The 20,058-nt window shown below is 36.6% G+C and overlaps 4 protein-coding genes across 4 annotated transcripts in view; 1 reads left to right on the top strand and 3 right to left on the bottom strand.

Moving 5' to 3' along the window:
* cpo (couch potato) overlaps positions 1-1,349 on the bottom strand; it is a 46,336-nt gene extending 44,987 nt beyond the window's left edge. The window contains exon 1 of the mRNA XM_066392471.1: positions 837-1,349. Within this exon, the coding sequence (XP_066248568.1) occupies positions 837-908 (72 nt within the window). The 5' untranslated portion in view covers positions 909-1,349. The remainder of the gene's footprint in view (positions 1-836) is intronic.
* A 1,476-nt stretch (positions 1,350-2,825) lies between these two features.
* LOC136410444 (3-hydroxyisobutyryl-CoA hydrolase, mitochondrial-like) lies at positions 2,826-4,285 on the top strand. The gene is made up of 4 exons (XM_066392601.1): positions 2,826-2,945; positions 3,001-3,247; positions 3,301-4,056; positions 4,111-4,285. The coding sequence occupies exons 1-4, from the start codon at positions 2,943-2,945 to the stop codon at positions 4,245-4,247; spliced, it is 1,143 nt and encodes a 380-aa protein (XP_066248698.1). The 5' UTR covers positions 2,826-2,942; the 3' UTR covers positions 4,248-4,285.
* A 5,078-nt stretch (positions 4,286-9,363) lies between these two features.
* Positions 9,364-14,722, bottom strand: LOC136410248 (uncharacterized). Its single transcript, XM_066392305.1, has 4 exons — positions 14,492-14,722; positions 10,485-10,671; positions 9,948-10,110; positions 9,364-9,784 (listed from the first exon to the last, which is right to left on the bottom strand). Exons 2-4 carry the CDS (start codon positions 10,669-10,671, stop codon positions 9,736-9,738), a joined length of 399 nt encoding a protein of 132 aa, XP_066248402.1. The 5' UTR covers positions 14,492-14,722; the 3' UTR covers positions 9,364-9,735.
* A 2,032-nt stretch (positions 14,723-16,754) lies between these two features.
* Positions 16,755-19,244, bottom strand: Rassf (Ras association family member). Its single transcript, XM_066392417.1, has 8 exons — positions 19,100-19,244; positions 18,517-18,776; positions 17,917-18,464; positions 17,693-17,866; positions 17,455-17,644; positions 17,205-17,403; positions 16,930-17,149; positions 16,755-16,882 (listed from the first exon to the last, which is right to left on the bottom strand). The coding sequence occupies exons 1-8, from the start codon at positions 19,137-19,139 to the stop codon at positions 16,822-16,824; spliced, it is 1,692 nt and encodes a 563-aa protein (XP_066248514.1). The 5' UTR covers positions 19,140-19,244; the 3' UTR covers positions 16,755-16,821.
* Positions 19,245-20,058: the final 814 nt, after the last annotated feature.

Below are 20,058 nucleotides of genomic sequence, written 5' to 3'. Positions count from 1 at the left end.
CAGTGGCGTATCAACGTTCCGGGTGATTTCGAAGATTTCACGAAACAATTTTTAAATTTTTCAAATTTACATAAAATATAAAGTGAGGGCTGAGTCCCTCGGTTCTGAATAGAGCTCTGCAACTTCACGCATCATTTAACTAGCCATATTTGTCTGCACACCAATAAGGACTATATCCGATCATCGTCCTCATTACATGCATCAAAGTGCATATTCATAATCACCCACTTTCCTGCTTAATATTCAGTTCCTCGATAATTACTTTTTGTGCTCAACTAATGTTGCGACCTTAAGGAGTATCATCGCAAATTTGCAGCAATACAATACCCGATGAGGAAAAAAGTGTGCTTGATACAGGTTTAATGAAAATAAGAAAAAAGCCGCTTCAACCTCGAATTAAATTTATTGGATGCATAAAGTGCTGAGCAACTGAAAAGGCTGCGATCAAGAAATGACAGAGCTTCATGGGGACTGAAACGCAGAAATTTTGCTTTGTGTGAAGAGAAACGAGTGTTCCCTTTTGCCTTCGGAAAGATGTTTTTTGTTCAAAATTATTAAAGTCGTGTGGCTATCAGAAAATCGACCCACATTTCCCTTCGGGGGGAAGCAGTTCCTCGCACCCGGCTCTGTTGGCATGGCGACGCTGAAACGTAAACACGAAATCGTCCTCCCCCCCGACCAGGTGTCAATTTCGATCACCCACATGCACCATAACTACATTATTTATAATAAGATAATGGCTAACTGGTACCGATTAATGAATATCATGTGATAATGGATTACGGGGAAATGGCGCAGTGAATTAAAAGAAGTAAACGGGGAATGCGACAACGAACCTCTTCCTCCCCGTTGTTGGTGTTGACCGAATCCATGCTCTGACTGAGGGCTACGCTGAGGGGCGCTTCCATGTCCTGTTCGGGGTCGCCCTCGTGCTTGGCCCTCTTGAGGGACGGCGGCGTCGTTGCGGAGGTGGCTGCGGCAGGAACCCGCGAATCTCCCGAAGAGGGAGGATGCCTGCCTCGCTTAGGGGCGTTCAGGACCTCCACTTTTAAATGGCGAAAAAAAGAAGTCGACCTCACAACAACAAAAACACAAGGTGACGTCGCGCGCGTCTTTCTCTCTCTCTTTTTGGACGTGAACGCAAGACAGTTGTATATATCGAGGACTGTGCGGAACTCGACTGAGACGGCGTCAGTGACGGTGGCGGCACTGCCGTCGGCGGCGGGACGTGGGGGTGGGGCGTTCAGGTGAGAGAGTGAATGAGTGATTTTGTGATGTCGCAGTGGTTGAAAACGTGATACTACGCCGGCCGGTGCCTGCTTCGGACTGCGGCAGGCGCCCGTCGACGTCTCGACGCCGCCAGGTGGCCGTGCGCATCCAGGTGGGGCCCAGGACCGGAGCCCGCCGCGGTCCCTACGCCCTGACCTGGATCCGGGGGGGGTGACAACAACGAATTATTATTTCATATATGGAAAGGCCACCCTTCCTCGACTCGACATCGTTCCTATTAATATTTTAAATTACCTGAAATGGGGAAGTGGGTGCCGGCAGGCAGGTGCACTTATTATTATATTCTCCGCTCTCTACCCTCATACAACATAGAACTAAGTACGAACATAAACCTTATAATCGTTCTTGTAGGAAGTGCGGTATTTCACAAAACACTAGGTGGACTTAAAGGGCACCCTCAAGAGTATGGGTTTGCTCATATCAGGAGATTTATTCCTCCTATGTGAAGCCTCTAGTAGATATGATAGAAATTCTAGTGTCTCCTGACAAAGATCGAAAGATCTTTCGATAAATTAAATAGATTCAAGAAAGGAAGCTTTTCGAAAACTTTTCTTGTATGATGATAATAATGGAGGAACAAATGTTTCACCTTGCATCAATGCCTCAACTTCGTACGACTCGTGTTATGAGGAAATCCAAAACAACCGCAAAATTACTAAAGACTGGACTGCTTAGAGGACCAAATATCGTTGAAAAAAACTCAACAACACAATCATTAGTCTATAATACCAACATTTAAATATCAGGGCCGTCCCTTGGTATGTGTATATTAATTTCTATGACAACCATCCATAAATACATACATACATAAAATAAATTGTCATTCTATATTCGGAAGTCAATAATGAGTAGTAATATTTTAGGTTTTATATGTGAAATGATGCGGTTGCGTGCGGTCTTCCATGAAAGGCAGAGGGACCAAATTGGGATTCGTTTGTCAAACCGGAAAATTGCTTCGTACAAGTCTGTACCTCATGGGGGATGCTACCACCCTAGCTGATAGAGTAAAATAAAAAAAGATATATCAATCTAGAAAAAAATATAAAAGAGATATTAAGGAAAATAGTAATTGTTTTAAGAATAACTTTAGGAATCTTGACAATTTGGTGGAGGAAAATTTCAGTCTTTACTTTTCGATTTGCACATCACGTTACAATAATTTAAAATAGGTGTAAATGAACTTTGTATTTATCTACACCTTTTTCTGAGGTCAAAGGTGGTTTTTGATTGATAATAATGGCAATAATAATCAATCAAACCAGGTTTTTAACATGTGAATACTACTTCTAGATTAGATAAACTTTTGAGCTTTTTACCAGTTAAGTTTTGTTATTACAGCATAGAATATTGTCTTACTTGCAAAATCCTTGTTTCCCTAATGTAAGTATATATGCATAACATATTTTTAAAAATGCTTAAAATTTGTGTCGGTCTGTTTGAGAATAAATAAAAATCAATACTTGTAGGGTAGTTCAACCATTTAACCATAGATGTCGCCACCATTCAGTTGTTTTGCCTCTTTATTTGTGACATGCAAGTAAAAAAAGTGACTGCTTTTTGTTTTGACGTTTTACAAATTAACCTAAAATGTTTATTTGGTAATTTTAATTTAATTTATACACATAAAACCGCCCTTTTATTAATAATAAATAATGGTATGAATCAAGCACAATCCCTCTCACCATCGTATATCAAACCCTATACTTTTAGCTTATAAAAAGCGCCACATTGGGGCTGTTCACCAAACTCTCACAAGCTCACCAACCAAGACTTCTGCAAAATTCTAGAAAAATGTGCTCTGCAGAACCTGATGTGATAATTCAAGATTGCGGTGATAAGGGGCTAATCATTTTAAATCGCCCAAAGGCCCTAAATTCCTTGAATGTCTCTATGGTTGACAAAATTTATCCAGCATTGAAAAAATGGGAGTCTGAGAAAAAACTTGTTATCATCAAAGGTAGAGTATTCAAAATCTCCTATTACTTTAAATCCAATTGATGAGATGTTCAGGGAATGGAGGCAAAGCTTTTTGTGCTGGAGGTGATGTAAAAGCAATAACTGAAGCTGCCTTTAAAGGCAATAAACTAGGCTATGAATTCTTTAAAAAGGAGTATACAAACAATGGTCTAATAGGCTCATACAAAATACCCTATGTTGCCTTTATAGATGGTATAGTTATGGGAGGGGGTGTGGGTTTATCTGTCCATGGCCCCTATAGAATAGCCACTGAAAGATCTTTATTTGCCATGCCTGAAACCCAAATCGGGTTGTTCCCTGATGTAGGAGGGTCCCATTTTTTGCCTAAATTAACAGGAAAACTTGGATGGTACTTGGCTTTAACAGGAGTAAGGTTAAAGGGTACTGATCTGTTCAAAGCTGGTATTGCAACTCATTTAACTGACAGTTCAAATCTAGAAAAGATTGAGAAAGAATTATTGAAAACTTCTAATGAAAGTGAGATTAAGAGTGTTCTTAACAAATATCATAAGAATGATGAGAAGCGAGAGTTTTCTTTGAATCCATATTTGGGGAAGATTGATGCATGTTTCTCTGCACCTACTGTGGAAGAAATTTATTTGAGGCTTGAAAAAGATGGTTCAAAATGGGCTGAAGAAACTATTGCTTTGTTGAACAAAATGTCACCTACAAGTCTTAAAATTACACTTCAACAGCTGGAATTGGGAAAAAGAATGGATTTGCATGAATGCTTGAAGATGGAATATCGAATGGCAGTAAATTGTGTTGATGGACATGACTTCAGAGAAGGTATTGAGAAATGTAAATAAGACAAAATTAAATTTCATTTGGGGGAACTTTTAGGAGTTAGAGCTTTACTAATTGATAAAGACCAAAGCCCTAAGTGGAAACCTGCCAATTTAAAAGATGTTACAAGTGAAATAATAGATAAACACTTTCGAAGACTTCCTGAAGAGATGGAGTTGAAGCATAAGCTGTAAGATACCTTTTTAGGGTTTTGTTATTGTTTTTATTGAAAGATTTATCAATTCACTTTTCATTTATTAAATTTATCTTTAATCCTTTTATTTTGCGTTATGCACCAAGCAAACATTTTTGTTCGCTATACCTGTGTGGTACAACTTTTCAAGAAACATTAGGCGATTGGTAATATTTACCACTCCACTGTAACTCCTTTTTAACAGTTATTGACTTAATAAGCAGCCGAGTTTCCCAACGAACAATAAAGAAGTTTTCTCATCAGCTTTTGAACGCTGCTAATCTCGTAAAGCCGCGATTAACATCCGAAACAAATTTGTATGTTTTTCCTGCCATTGAAAGGCATTAAACAATATAATATCAAAATGAATTTAACATCGTGGAGGAGGAAGGAATTTCATTAATCAGTTTCGAGCAAGAGATTTCTTGGAGGGAGAGATATTATTTAGCAGAGATAACATTGATCTTTTCACTAACGAAAGGTCTGGCGGTTAACGCACAATATAATTGCTTGCTAACGCGCCCACTGTTGCGAGATAATGAATAATTGAGTTCTCCAATTTAGCGGAAAGATAACTTTAAAGGTCCAAAGTTAACCCAAATTCGAGGTCTGGTTGCTGTAGAGGTCCCAAAGGGAAATACTGATTTTATTGTGTGTTCAGGGGTAATTAAATGGAGAGCGTGACAAAAGCAGAGATATCTCAATATCGGACAATCCCATTGGTTGCAAATCGATAATACATAATTAATCCGGAGAGGCACTACACACACTTCTAAGTCCAAAAGCTTCCGATGTGTAGGGAGCCCATGCATGACGTAAAGTTTAATATAATGGGTTATATTAAGGTATTCATATCCTTCCTTCATTTCCCTTTTCTTATACGCCTATTAAATTAAGGATTTTGAATGTAATGTGGCTGAAAAGGATCATTTCCTTACGTTACAAAGCTACGTCTAAGATGAAGGGACCATTCTAAAGATTAATCCTGTCCGGGATTATGTTGCTGACCGTTTAACTTAGCGATAAGAGAAAACGGCCTTAATGATATTTTTAAATTAAGGAAAATGCCGTATAGAAATAGAATTTTGATGATAAGTTGAATGTGTCGTTTAAAAATTCCAATTGTATTATAATTCGTTTTCATTTGAGCAAAAATCACTGGATAATTAATGTTGAAAGCCCATCATGTTTATTCACGCTAAAATAACTCACTGATTCACTGATATAATTACTTGTGAAATGCTTGTCCGATTGGGTTATGTCCACTATTAGCAAAAGGACATATTTCTCATTTGGAGTGAGCCGCACACGATCCATATTATGGCAATTACGGACAGAAAAGGTATTTCTATAACGTGGAAGTTAAATTTTTGCCCTTCCGAGAGTTATCCACGTAGCACGCCTACTCGTTGCAGTATGCCAATTAAGCAACCAGTCATTCATACCTTATCAATAAATGGCAGGAAGGGATAGCGGCATTGCCAAGCGTGTTCTCATATATTCATGTTTACCTCTAAGAGCGTTCGTTATGTTAATACTTAAGAAAAGCGCGTGTAGATTAGTTCACTAGGTCTAATTCTGGCCTTTCCCAACCTCACTAACATTGTTCAATCGCATTATCTCAACCCCCATCGACCATCCCTTATTTGGAAAGTCATATTAATTCTCCAGCTAGATTAAAGGTTTAGCGACATGAAGAGACAGGGAGGATTCAGGTCGGGACACAACACTGACAAAGCCAACGTTTGCGGTGACTTTGGATATATCGAGTTAGAGTTTATGTCAGAATTTAATATCAAGATCGTCTCTCATGGGCATAAATGGATGCGTATTTTCCTGTTGGTATACTGAAAGGTTTAGAAGCACTCGCTTTACATTTCTAAATGAAATTAACTCTCCTAATTAATGTTTAAGCCGAAATGGAAATTTTGTCATATTTGCGCGCATCTTAATCAAGTGGAAATACATGTGGCATTAATTACAATTTAGAGCTTTGAATAGAGTTTTCAGCCTAACAGTACCTCCAAAAAAATTATTTTTTATTTACTGATGTTCTTTAAAGAGAGCGACCCTTTGAGTTGCAGCAACATTAATAATGCGAGTCCCCAATTTTCGCAAACAACTGTGTTTCACCCACATTGCAAAATTCTAATCTATGCATGTTTACAAAATGCAAACTGTTAATTGCAATCTATGAGGCAGCCATTTAAGCCGTTCCGATTGCAAATAATAAATGCAGCAATTCCGGATTATGCTATACAACGTGAATCTTAAGTAGTTTTCCTTTTAACGCCGCATAGATCCTAAAAAAACTAAGCAAAATCTTTATGTAATAACTTAGAAATCTCAAAAACAACCGAAATATACGCGTATAAAAGTTTTATTTAAAAAAACACCTTTATTTATTATTCACTCCGGGACTGGCTACAAAAAATGTTCCAAATGAACAAAATTGGTTTCATTTACATAAATTGTTGCTCGCCTTATCCACAGCTTTGTACACGCTGTTAGAAGATATATCTTTTTCCTCTGTTTCTGCAGTATTTTATATCCGTGCACGCAACTCTACCACTATGTTAATTTCAGTCGTAGATGCCAAATTTTCCATATAATCCCACAGATAAAAATCACATGGATTTGGGTCTGGTGATCTGACAGGCCATCGCATTGGTCCATTACGACCTATCCACCTGTTAGAAAATTGTCTATGTAAAAAATTCCGTATTTTTTTACTTTTTTCATATGTGCATATTTTGGTTGTTTTTGATATTTCGAAAAAATTTGTTTAGTTTTTTAGGTTTATGTCACATTACAAGGAAAACCCCTACTTAAGAGTCCCCCTGTATAGTAGGTGTCATAAAGTAAAAAGTATTTGTGTGCTTCGGGGGTGGTTTTAATAAACCCCTAATACGTATTTTAATAATATCATTGGCGAATATTCAACCGTATAATCTATTCTGTGACTTGGAGAACTCAAAGAACATATTTATGTCTGTGTTAAAAGCATTTCCACAGCCTCTCGAGGGGTTAATTTCAATGCCGGTATGTTCGGAACCAGTGGTATAGAAAATCTGGCAATACCGCGGTATGTCGTTGCATGTTGTCGGTTAGTCACACGACTGTGACGATTAAATGGCAGGAATTTCTGTAACGTTGCCGAGAGTTTTTCATTTTCCAGTAAAGTTAAATTTTCACTATTGGAAGTTTATGTGTAAAACTTACAAAGAAAGTCCTTCTCCGGAAATGTCCTTTTTTCTGGTTTATAGTTGATCGTAAAGAGAGCTAGTGGGATTAGTGTTCGTCCAGGTCGACTGTAAAACAGCATTCCTATTGAATGTAGCAAAATGTAGTTTTCTTGTCCTGGATACATGTAAATTATTCCTTTCAATTAGATAAACATTCGTCTTTGAGTCCTAATTAGAATCACACACAGGTCTTCGCGTCGAGTCAATTAAGGCCGCTGCCAATTAATTCATTTGCCTGAAAGAGGCTCTTCAAAACTTACTAAAATAGATATCAAAGAGATTCAATTTCTCACATATTGAAATTAGTGTTACAGTCTGGTTTGTGCAGGCTTAAACAGTTAATCGAGGCGCTTAATTAGAGCTGTTATATTGCTTCATGGATTTCCGAGGTGTCGGCGTTCAGGATTTGAAAGAATATAAAAAAAATCTCTAATAAAGGTATATCGAAATAAGCCCTGATAAAGCTATTAACACACATAGTAGGTAGGTATTAAAGCTGTAAATAATGATAATTCTCGCGTACCGAAGGTGGTGTTGCTTCAGTTTCATGACGTGCTGTCTCAGATAACTCACATATCAGACTTTTTCAATATAAGTGTTGTACAAATTCATTTGATGGATCATAAATCGAGCACGCACGTCTGTTTGATGCAATTCAGCTCCCAATAAAAGTCGCTTTTCCTTGTCGATTTCTGAAACTTCGTCGATTCCAGAAACTATATTTTATGACTTTTGGTAAGTGAGCTGATAGCTCGTTATTGGTTTTTCTCCGTTGCATGTGGGGAGCAAACAGTTCTTAGAAGGATTTTAATTTCAAAGTGAAAAATTGACGTTGGTTAAATTAAGGTACTCCTACTTTAGCTGAGTTATCTGGAAAAGTTCCCAAAGGTACTTAATTTGTTGCTGATTGATTTACGGAAGATGAATGAGCCTCGACGATTTTCGTGAATCACCGTCAAATTCATCTAGTGTTCCATGAATGCCCTGGTTGCGTCAGCTTGACCGTTTGCGCAGGTATGAATTCAATTGTTCTGGCGGCCATTATTTTGTCAACAACGACATTCCCGCTGTTTGTAATTCGTATTCAAAATTATTCCGCAGTTTTAAGAATTAAGTAGATGAACTGAAGTTTTACGCTTTCGGTGTCGAAACCTCCGTTTTTTGTGTGTATCGCTACTTCAAGTCGGAGTGTTGTGTCTTGTGCCCTAAGCCTTCCTGCGTGCCAAATCCGAAGCTTAAATATCTTGCAAAGCAGCCTATTAGAAGGAGTTTCTACACTTTTAAGGTCCAATTACTCATAACTTTACTTGATAGAATGTTCCCATGGAAATCAAGGAATCGACCAATACTGAACTCTCATTTCCTCGGCACTTAATGTTGTCACCACTGCCAAGTTACTATTAGTAATGGGAAATAAACCCAGATCAATAATTGTTTAATAATTGAGAATTGAGGCCAGTGATGGTCACGTAAATGCGAATTCTCCACTTGTTATCATGTACTCGTACCTGATGGTCAGTTTGAAATTTACAAGGAATTGACATCTAGTTTAATACAAACTAACTTTACAAATTTCTCCGAAATTTCAATTAACCTAATTGAGTGGCAGTGATGAACGTTCAAGTTTACCTACATACATAGCTCTTTTGCTAATGGTTTCCTGGGGAATATTTCTTATTACATTTTTTTTTAGTTTCGTCAAGTCAGTACAATTTTCTGAGATCATGTTTTTTTTAATTCTCATCCCTTCAGGCCTAATGACGTTTAAAAGGAAAGCAGCATGATGTACCCTACGCTCCTGCAAGGGCTAATTTCGTTAGTGATTTTTCCATTTATTTAAATCCTCGAAAGGGTAAAGTAAACTAAATCAAATGCCAGTCAAAAAAATTAATTTGTATATTGTCTTATAGTAATCTTTAACAGTCAGTTTTATTAAGACTTGACACTTATAGAGAACGTTTATTGGAAGATTATCATATAATAGTAGACGATAAATAAACAACACTCAGTATATACAACGTGATCTATTTATATATGCTTCATAGTAACCAAAGATTGGTTGTCAACTGCCTGTGGAATGTCTAAAACACCTCATCAGTCTTAGGCAAAACAGTTAACACCGAACAGATATATTGCATAAAAAGAGAAGTCTACTCTAAAATTGTCTAATAGAGAATGTACAAAAGTTTAACAAGCCTTTGATACGTTTCGTCGTTTGAGGTTTATTATTGTTTAACTTCAGAATTAGCCCCATCGCAATGGTTGTCCCAGCATTCGGCTTCTGGTCTGAGTGCTGTAAAATGAGAAATTTTCCCTTTATTGGAACACATTTCAATATTTTAAGGTATTAAGCTCGGCTGCCACGTATGCCTTCGCTAAAGCCTCTTCAGGTCGTTAATAAAAGGCTAATGATAACGAACATAATACGCTGTTAAAAAAGTCGTATGTATGGGTACCTTATGGAATCAAAACTCTTGGGGGGATATCCACTTCTAATGGGATTCCGGTCCTTGCCGATTGTGTTTATCGGGCCCCATCGAGCGAACATTGATAATGCGCGTTTTTCTGAGGATGACTTTAAGGACGATAGTAAGGTCATCTTTTCTTTAATGCCTACATCTGGGAAAAATATAAAAAATTAGTTCAACCATTGAAAATCATAAACATTCTAAAATACTACTTAAACTTATGTTGAAAGTATCGTTGCTTAGAATTTCATTTATTCTGCAACAGTAGGTAGGAAAAGCCCTCTTTAATGTTGAGATCTACATAAATACAGAAAATCGGGGTATTCGTCCCAGTTATTGTAGAATACTATTGGAGACAATAACGGTGAGTGCGGAATGTGATATATCTATTTTATAGAGCTTTTTATGGACTTTTTTGTTTATGTTTAGAGGCGCAAAATTCCACTTTTCCATATAAAACACCTCATTCATGCCATTTTCCGATGCGGTTTTAAAGGGGATTTTTGGCCAAACTCTCACAACTACCTTCATCTATGTTTCCATAATCCCGCAAAATGTTATTACGCCCCTTGAGGGCGCTCTCCGCTTCCCCAACACTATCCCCGATGCTGCGAATTCTCTCCAGCCAAAGCGGCCCCTCTATCGGCTTTATTGACTTCGTCGATATGTAGAGGACTTGAAGCAGTGTTATCAGAAGGATTTGATTCCACATCTGAAACCAGAAAGTTGCCCATTGTTTCATTTTCTTACTGTAAAATTCTTAAAGGCACATCCGACTAAAATGCCAATTCGATTACTCCTGACCTTATCTCAAGCTCGAATTCGAAGCCTAGATAATTTATGATTGAGAATTGAATATACTATTTCTATTCAAGTCGCTGTCAATTTAATTTTAGCAATTTACATCACACTGTGCAGTAACGTTACGACCTTTTACGACACTGCACGTTTTTCGCAAGTTGAAAGGGTATATGCCGCTATAATGGGGATATCGGTCTTTAACGTGATAAACTTTATTAAACTGCCTAAATCAATTAAAGTCGCTTTGAACACCGAGTGCCTTGTTAATTACACTAATGAAGTCAGCGTTGTCGGTGTTAATTAATTTTTTCATTTTGCGGTATATAGTGGTTTTCAACAGGTATCTGATGGGAATATTAATCATTATTGATGAAATCCGCATTCACCATTTGGCCAAGAAACTGTTTTGACAAATTGCGGATACCACAACAATTATCAATATTTTTTGTTTATTATTTTCGAGTGGGAAGAAGTAAATTCCGCGTTCTTTCCTGCATCAAAAACCCAAATCTGCCTTCATTCGTGGCCTCAAATAGCAATTTCCTCCTCAATCCGCCACCATCTGCAACACGTGCAAACAAAATCGTCATGCAAATGTTCGCGCAATAAACAAGGTTTTCATAGAAAACGACGTACTTCTTTCCCACTTAACATGGTTTTAAAGATGAGACAGAATTATATGAGAGAAGCTAAACCTGAAATTGTCATTATTTGACGAATTAAACGAAAGATTGGAACACATTGTAAAGAATCAATTTGTCAAACGCAGACCGATGAAATTTATGAATACCCAACGCTTTACACAATCGCCAACGTTTAATCGATAAGTCAAGAGATTACAGATTAATTTTAGATATGTTTCTGAATTAAATTTCCTCATTTGCTGCTTGAATTATTGGATGTTACACCTTTGAAGCTCTCTGTTGTTTATTTGAACTTCCCACTTCGAGCAAATCAGTTTTAGCTGTAGTTTTGTAGGGGCGAAATAATGCGATTTTAGCATTCACATCAGGAATTCTTTATGTTTACAAAAAAAAATTAAATAAATACTGCAGGTGGCAGGCTTGAATAGTCTCACGTTAATTTACATAAATCAAACAAAAGGAAATCTGATATGCAGTTTGCAAATGACACGTTAACACATTTTCTTCTATTCTTCATGGATTGAAAATCAATTAAAACCTACGCATTTTTCGCGCTATCCGATATGCCAAAAATCTACAGATCTCAAATATACTGCTGATCCGGCAACGCCACTGCACACAATTGTTAAAATCTGATATCTATCATGACAAATAAAAGCACATCGCAACGTTGCCATTTTTCTGATTTCTTTTTTGCCTTAAGTATTTGTTAATTTAATAATAGATCTTAAAATTATTTAAAAATGTGCATGATTGTGCTTTAAGTTAAAAAATATTTGACCCTTCATAATTCCTATGTCGTTCAATAACACCATGCGGTTCTTACAAAATCTAATGTAAACCATTAGAAACAAATGTTAATCGTAATGTTGCCATTTTTTTACAACATCCATTAGCAGAACTTGATTTCTTTACCCTTAATTATCAAGAAAGAAGTTATGGGAAGTTTGAAATTTATATTTTCAGGAAGAAGACACTTGCAACTAGAAAGATTAATGGCGTCACTAGAACTGCACATTAAAGTTGAATATTTTATACTAAAAGTCGTGTAGTTTGTCGAAATTTAAACAGCAAGTGCATTGGTGTAGGAGTTTACTTTTCCAAATTATAAATGATCAAACTTTCCATATTTTCTTCTTTGGCAATTAAAGTTTGACAGCACCGCTATACTCCTATATCTTCTTCTAATTTTGCAACCACAAGAAGATGCATAGGCGTAGGTGCCCCTTGCCTCAAATTACATAAGCTTCTTGCATGGTCCATAACATGCGTGAGCTTTTCAGATTAGAAAACCGAGCATCTTCGCAATGAGATTTTAATTATATTTTCAACCCAAAAAGATGTTCATCATGTCGCAACTTTTGCTCTCGAATCAAGCCCTTAATTGCCAAGAATGAAATCTCATGAAAATATTTATAAGATATAGAACCGCCTCGGTTTGCAAGTGGATTTCCGTAGTTATTTGACCCACGTAAACGAGGATTTATTTAATGAGTTTTAATTTACCCGATAAACTTTCGGAAAGAAAGTTGGAATTTATTATTCAGACTTCAATAATTAAGCTTAAGCTTGATTATGAATAATGCAGCAAACACCAGTTTTTTCCCTGGATTTGTACATACAATACGTTTTCCTAGTTTCGCACCTTTTCATAAAGCTTGAAATATGTCGGGAATTTTAAATGCCGGCATCCCATTTCGGTCGAGTGCGGAACTTGTTGAAAATTACGGAAATAATTAGAAAGTTGGCTGAAAGGGCGCGAGGTATTATTTTCCCTTCGAAAACAGCTTTATATGAGCATGTGTTTTATTTCTCTTAAGTTAAAATTAAAATTGGATTCAGCTTCGAGGGAATAAATTAAAAATAGCATCGAAAGGAGCTTTGAGCAGCACTCTCGACTTCTTGAAAACACAAAGCAAAAGGAACTGTGTCACACATGTCCCTATCAAATTCCGAATAAATGGAAAGAAATTTCGTTGTGGAGCGGTTTTTCTTGTACCGACTCAATTTGGGAGGCTTTTCGAGTGTCAATGTTTAATGGAAAGTAATGAAGCCGATTCACAGAGCCAAATTTTTACGCGTGGTGAAGCCAAAACCAAAAGAATCTCAGATCTCCTGGTTCGTCCAGTAACACCGCGTGACACAGCTGAGGAGATGTGTCAAAATAACGAGAAAAAAAGCGAAGCACTGCGTTGCCATTGTCACTTTCACATGTAAATTGAAAACTTCCTATTTTTCCAGATAAAAGTGTCGATTTATGATCGTTTAAGAAATTTGCTCTCTCCATTGTGCGTAGCACATTAGTCGAATATAGTGCTCCGCCCTCGCATCCAAGAACCAATCTGCGATGAATAATGCGCCTCCAGTTCACTTACATTGTGCGTCCTTTTACCCGTATGAATTACTAACACTTTTGTTATTTACAGTTCCCTTAAAGGTCAATGTATTTAATTACTCTCCAAATAGAACCTCGAAATAGCTCCAATATTTTTACCTGTAGAATATTATATGAATATGAAATTAGTATTTCTTCAATCTCCTTAATGTATTTTTTTGAACAAATCTATTCAAATTGGTGTTTTTCCTGCGTTTCAAACACCTCCTTAGGAGTGCGTTTAATCCCGCAATGTTCAATTTCCCCTGCGGTATTGAAAAGTAGAATTAATAAATGTAAATTATTTGAATAATTTATTGGAGACTTTGGTTTTTTCCTGCTGAATTCTCTAGAAAACCGATTAGCGGTGGACCGGGGAGAATAATGTTGATATGCGAGAGGTATTTTTATTCGATGAACTGAGGAACGAAATGCGATTTTGATATTAAAAATTCATGCGGTTTTGACAATGTAAGCCCACAGGGAATTTACTTGTGTGTCATGTAATCAAGAGTTATGGAGCTTTAACGACGCATCAAACATTAAACTTAAATTATTGCTTCGTGTCGGGCATTTATCCTGGATTTGAGAGAGTCGCAAAATTTTAATAACTCCAACTTATTGTCTCTACTAATTGAAAGCAAGTCCCTAATTAAAATGTTAGAAAACTATTTCACTTAATTTAATTAATTACCTGCAGTTTAATTACATACCTTTGTGTAAAGAACTCACTGCACGAACTTACAAAAGACTAACCAACTTATTGCTCAGATGAGATGCCCAACCAACTTCCAATGAAGTTCCGATGTCACTGGCGATGATAAAGTTATCGTGAGCGCTCGAAGCTTACGGCACACGTTCCGTAACGTCGGAGTTTAACACTTGTTGCTGGTCACGCACCACGTTTTTCTACTTTTCTTCTTTGGTCCTTGTTTGGGCCAGACTGTAAACTCCTTTTTGCATCCAATCAATCACCGAATGTAAAAATTGCTTTACATGAACCGTTGAGGACATTGATTTTTTAATGCGAGGACGTTGACTGAGCGGAAAATGCATTCAACTGATCGATGTTTATGAGGGGGACGTTGTGCTCTTATCGAACACAAGATCCTCTACGGAAATTAAATGCTTTCAGGTTATGAATTGCGGGGCAGTGTGAATAAACCCGAAAAGATGAAAATACACTCTGGGAAGTAAAGTCGATTGATATAGGAAAATTCATACTTCATCATAAAATATCTAATAAAGTCATTTATCAAATCTTCCACAGAGTTCGTTTTTATTTGCTCTTTTACTCAAACATGGTGAATATGAATAAATTGGGTGTTCATTCATTTTGTCGTGTTTTATTTACATTAACTGATGCTAAGTACACATTTCCTTATCCACATCCAACACATTTTTTTCCATTAATATTTTTCAGTTCTAATTAAGAGCAATTAAAATACGTGAAAAAATCCTTCACCATTTTATCCACATTTTATTGAAGTAGATATTATATCGTTATCCCTATGTACCATATAAATTTGCATGAAACAACAAAACTCCCACGACCTTTCAGCCCGAAAATCCATTGTGTCCTGTTTCCCATAATACGGAAACCAATACAGGTGCAATTTGTGTTATCTTTCAGTTTGCGAGTCCTAACGCCGACCATTATATATTTTTTTCCCACAAATCGGAGTATTGATAGCTGTTCTATTTTAATTGGATTGTCCCGCAGCTTTAAAATTTAAATACTTTTCATTATTCCTACGCAAGCCGATTTCCAATCTAGCGTGCCCTATAGAGAAAAGGTTCTCGAAGCATCCGCACTCTTTACCCAATATCAATATTCTTTTTGGAGAAAAACACATTTTCAGCAAAGGACTTTTAGCACCAGATTATATTGGACTTTAAGTCACCTCAAATTGCCTCCCTTCGCCCTCATTTTTGCCTTTTTGTATCTCGGCAGCCGCTCTGTACCCACTTTAGCCGTTTTCATCAGGATTTTTCCTTTGGGACTTTAAGAGTTTATTCGATTTAATGCAGAAACTTGGGCGTTTTAATAAAAGCGAAAACGCCGTAAAAGCATTTTGGCAGTCGTTATATTAATTCGAAATTTTAGCACTACAAGCCCTATTGCCAGATGCATAGGAACAACTTTGTCTTCGACATATAAAAAATTATTAAAATTTAAAACATCAAGGTTATAGTTTTATTTGTTTGGTGTAATGGCACATTCCTGCAGTAAAAAAGTTGATTATTTTCCGGTATTTCTTTTTTAATTCTTTAGATAAGTTTAAAATTCCCCCTGGTGTTAAATAATTTTTCATCCCTTTGACAACAATGGATATCAGGTTATATCTATTTTATATTGATTTGATAAGCTTTTTGTAACCCTGGCCTGGACGTCATTGATGATTGAGGCGCTGAGAAAAGGTGTAATTCCCCATTTATTAACTCTTTCTCCATAAACGGGATCAGTTTGGATAAACTGTAGTTCATGTTGTGCGTAGTACATGTTGATACTCGACATGTAAATCCTTCAATTGATTTGATCACTATAAGAGGTTCGTAAAAAAAGGATCATTTTGTTGTTTGTTTTTTTTATTAAATCACTATGAAATCTCCATTACAAAAATTAGGTATTTAGTACATATTTGGTTCGCGACAATGAGATGTCTCGAAACCACAATAAAATAACACAAAACAAAAAAAAAAGAGTACAAGGACCTCGGAGGAGCTTAAGATGAATGAAATTCGAGTAAATTTGTATTAATCAGAATGAGACAAAAACGTCATTTCAAATAAATACAAATCGCGCAAATTTTGGTCATAAATCCTTGGCACTCATTCGCTTTTTATCATAAAACAAAAACCGTAAAGTCTTTCTTAAATACTCCACCCCTTGAAAGGCTTCAATTAGCACCATTTCGCAATATAATTATATTAGTACTTTTGCATATAAAAATCGAGTGAATACATATAAATGTATTGTTTTTTCAAGCCTATTGTTATTACTATATCACGATGGTAACTGCGCTAGAAGAATCCCAGAGAACTATACAACCTTCTGTTTTAATTTCATATAGTAGATCATTCGTCTCTGCATTTCAGCAAATCTACGAAAATAATTTAAAAAAAAGTTTTTTGAGACTAAAAAACTCACTTCTCCTTGATTTTCGCCACCTCTCGTTCCTCCTGTGAATAGTACTGATTAAGAATGGCCCTGCATTCCACTAGGGAAAGATTGAGGAACTGAGCTACCTCACTACTAACTTCCTGCGTGGTGCTGCGGTCCACTATAAAAAGCTTTGCTACATCTTCGTGGGGACCCAACATTACTCTGGTCAAAAGGGGACATTCGTCATCTTTCAGTCTTCTTTGCTCTAAAAAATCGTACCCAATAAATTCAATAAATGAGACGAAATTGTGGTAATTTACCGCCATTGTCTCTGACGACAAACAAAGCAAAATGATTCCAATCACTCTCAACTTTGTATTTCTCTAGCATTAACTTGATGACCTCCTGCGAATTCACCATGGAGGTAACCCAAACGCTCATTTGACTACCGTGAGGGGGCGTAAAAATGCTGGTTTCTCTGTCGTAAAAATGTCCATTAATCGAGCATCTTCGCTTTACCTAAAAATACCTTCAAACATCACAAATCTTTTCCCTACTACTTCTGCTTACTTTGCTTCTAGACAGTCTCCTCCCTGGACGTCTCTTAATTGCGGTGCTTTTATAAGGCCTTCGCAGCACTACTTCGTCACCAGTCTGCTCAGAAAGTGAACTAACATCTGCACTTGTAATGCTCAGTCTGTCTATATCAAGGGGACTTGGATCTCGCAACCTTTCCAAGCAGTCCGGCCCTGACATAGATCTAAACGTACGTTTATTAAAGATGGTTTTTAAACTGTGAAAAAATCACCTGTTTAAACTGCCTAAAGTCCATGTGTCGCTAAAGGACTGACTCAAAAGAGGGATTTTATCTTCGCTAACACTATTATCAGTTATTTTAAGGTGTAAAGGCGCCTTGAGAGTACTACTACTAGAATCTTCGGTTATTGTCAAACTGGGCTTATTAATGGTCTGCTCCAAAGAGCTGCAATTTCACTTTTACATTACTTTACTACAGATTAAAATGGTATTTACCAAGTAGTAGAATCACTGTCTGTGCTGATTTGTGAAGGCAAAGGCATTGGCATAGTTTGATATAACTTTTCCCCATCATCTACCTTCCTTTCTACTTGAAGTAGATCATCCAATTCGTCCCAATCCATGTTTTTTACATCCAACTTTGAAGGCAAAGTGACACTCTTAGGCATAATGTTGTTTTTTGGAGAGCCCAGATCATTGTCTGAGAGACTAGAGTCGATAGAGTCAGATCCGCTCTCAATTCCTGTATCAGATTTGCTAATTTCCAAGGTGGTTGTACTGGAGCAGGTTGATATGTCATTTAAACTGGTATCTCTTGAAATGTTCTGCACATCTTCATCAGTATCATATTCAGGACTAGAACTGGCACGACAAGAGTTTCTTTTGCGCACAGTAACCACTGTTCTTTGATCATCATTTTCTTTTAAGTGAATCACCCCATGCACTCCCCAATGAATGCGTAATGAGCCTTCAAGCACATACCGCCCATTTACCTCACGGCTTCGAATTTCTCCACTTTTTCCCTCAAAAAATTGATTGTACACCTTAAACCAAAGACAAATGAAATGTATTTTTGTTACATAAATGTATATTTACTTTAATTTTAGATTCTAAAGCTGATCTTGGCAATTTATTTCCCAATTTCGGAGACTCCTTTTTGCCAAAGCTGGTGTGAGATTCCACCCGACTCCCATGGCCGAAGAGCTGGGGACCAAATAAGGCTCCATAGCAAGGCACATGACAATAAGGCACGCCCTTGTGTTCAGCATGTTGGCCTGGATTCAGCCTTTTGCCGCACTCCTCACATCGGAGACATTCTGGATGCCAGTTGTAACCCAAGGAATGTTTTCTCTCGGCTAAAAGAAAAGGATTTCAGTGTCTCGGAATCGTAGAACATAAACCCCTAATAGTTGTTGAAATTTGGATAATTACGATCAAATGATTTAATTTACAGAAATTTCTCAATTTAGTTAATGTCTTGACCTACACAAGACACTTTTGCCTTTATTTCAGAGACTCCAATGAGCTGTCCAAACATAAGCCTAACAAGTTTTTCCTAATCTGGGGCTCTCCACCATTGTTTAAATGTGTAAAAAAACGTATATTAGTTATTAAACAAATAAAGAAGAAAGAATTTAGTTTAATGTCTGGTAGAAAGGTCACCACAAAAAGTACTTACCGAAATACACAGGCTTCTGGCACTTATGACATTTCCACATAATGTACACAACTTATATCATTGATTTACATTGATAAAGGATGAAAAACTGGAAAAAATTGTTTATAAAACTTAGAAAAAAGAAAGTTCATTAACCCCAAATCTGTCACATTGATCATATGGTCGTTGTCAAAATGGTGTTCTAAGTACCATTTTTTACTGTGGCATGTAGTGACATCTTTGATTAAGTAAGAGAAGTTAATCCAAGAAAAAAGGAATTATTTTTAAAATCGGAATTTTCAGGACAAAGCTTTCATGACATGAAAATTTCAGATATATATGAAAAAACAGAAGTTACTATTGTATCAGTCATCATATTGAAGTGGCTTTAAAAGAAATAAAGTTATAATTTCTTGTGGAACAAAGAGTTTTCTATACTCCATCTACAAAGTATAAGAATAAAATAATGAACGTAGAACGAACAATGCGTGCAGTGTTTGCATTTTTCCCTAGTGTGGTCCATAAACTTATATGTGAAGATGAAAACCACCTTTTTAGCCAATAGAAACACTTTTCGCTTATCACATAATAATATCAGAATAAGTCGCGCCAACTATTTCATTCAGTCATACAATTGGAGTAATATAAAACTGAAATTTGGGAATATCTTCATCAATTCATAAAAAATATTTTGACGAGGCACCATCTATACCCCACTAGATAAGTGACACTCATCTGCAAAAATATTTTTATAAATTTTTTACTGCGACATCTGAGTAGATTTTGTCCAACTAAGACTTGAGCGATAAAGTAATCTATCCCTACATAACAGTTGGGGGTGTGCGTAGTGTTTAGGTGGTGCCACTAATTCATAGAATACAAAAGAACTTCCCAAATGACGGTTTGTTGATGCACTTTTTCAGGACTTTTTCCAGCTTTAAGAGCAAGACTCAATAAATGAAGATTTGATTTTTCCATGG

The sequence above is a fragment of the Euwallacea similis genome, chromosome 8 (assembly GCF_039881205.1).
Source record: "Euwallacea similis isolate ESF13 chromosome 8, ESF131.1, whole genome shotgun sequence".
Lineage (NCBI taxonomy): Eukaryota > Metazoa > Arthropoda > Insecta > Coleoptera > Curculionidae > Euwallacea > Euwallacea similis.
Note: the sequence above shows the minus strand (reverse complement) of the source record. Positions and strands in the feature narration are given on the sequence as shown.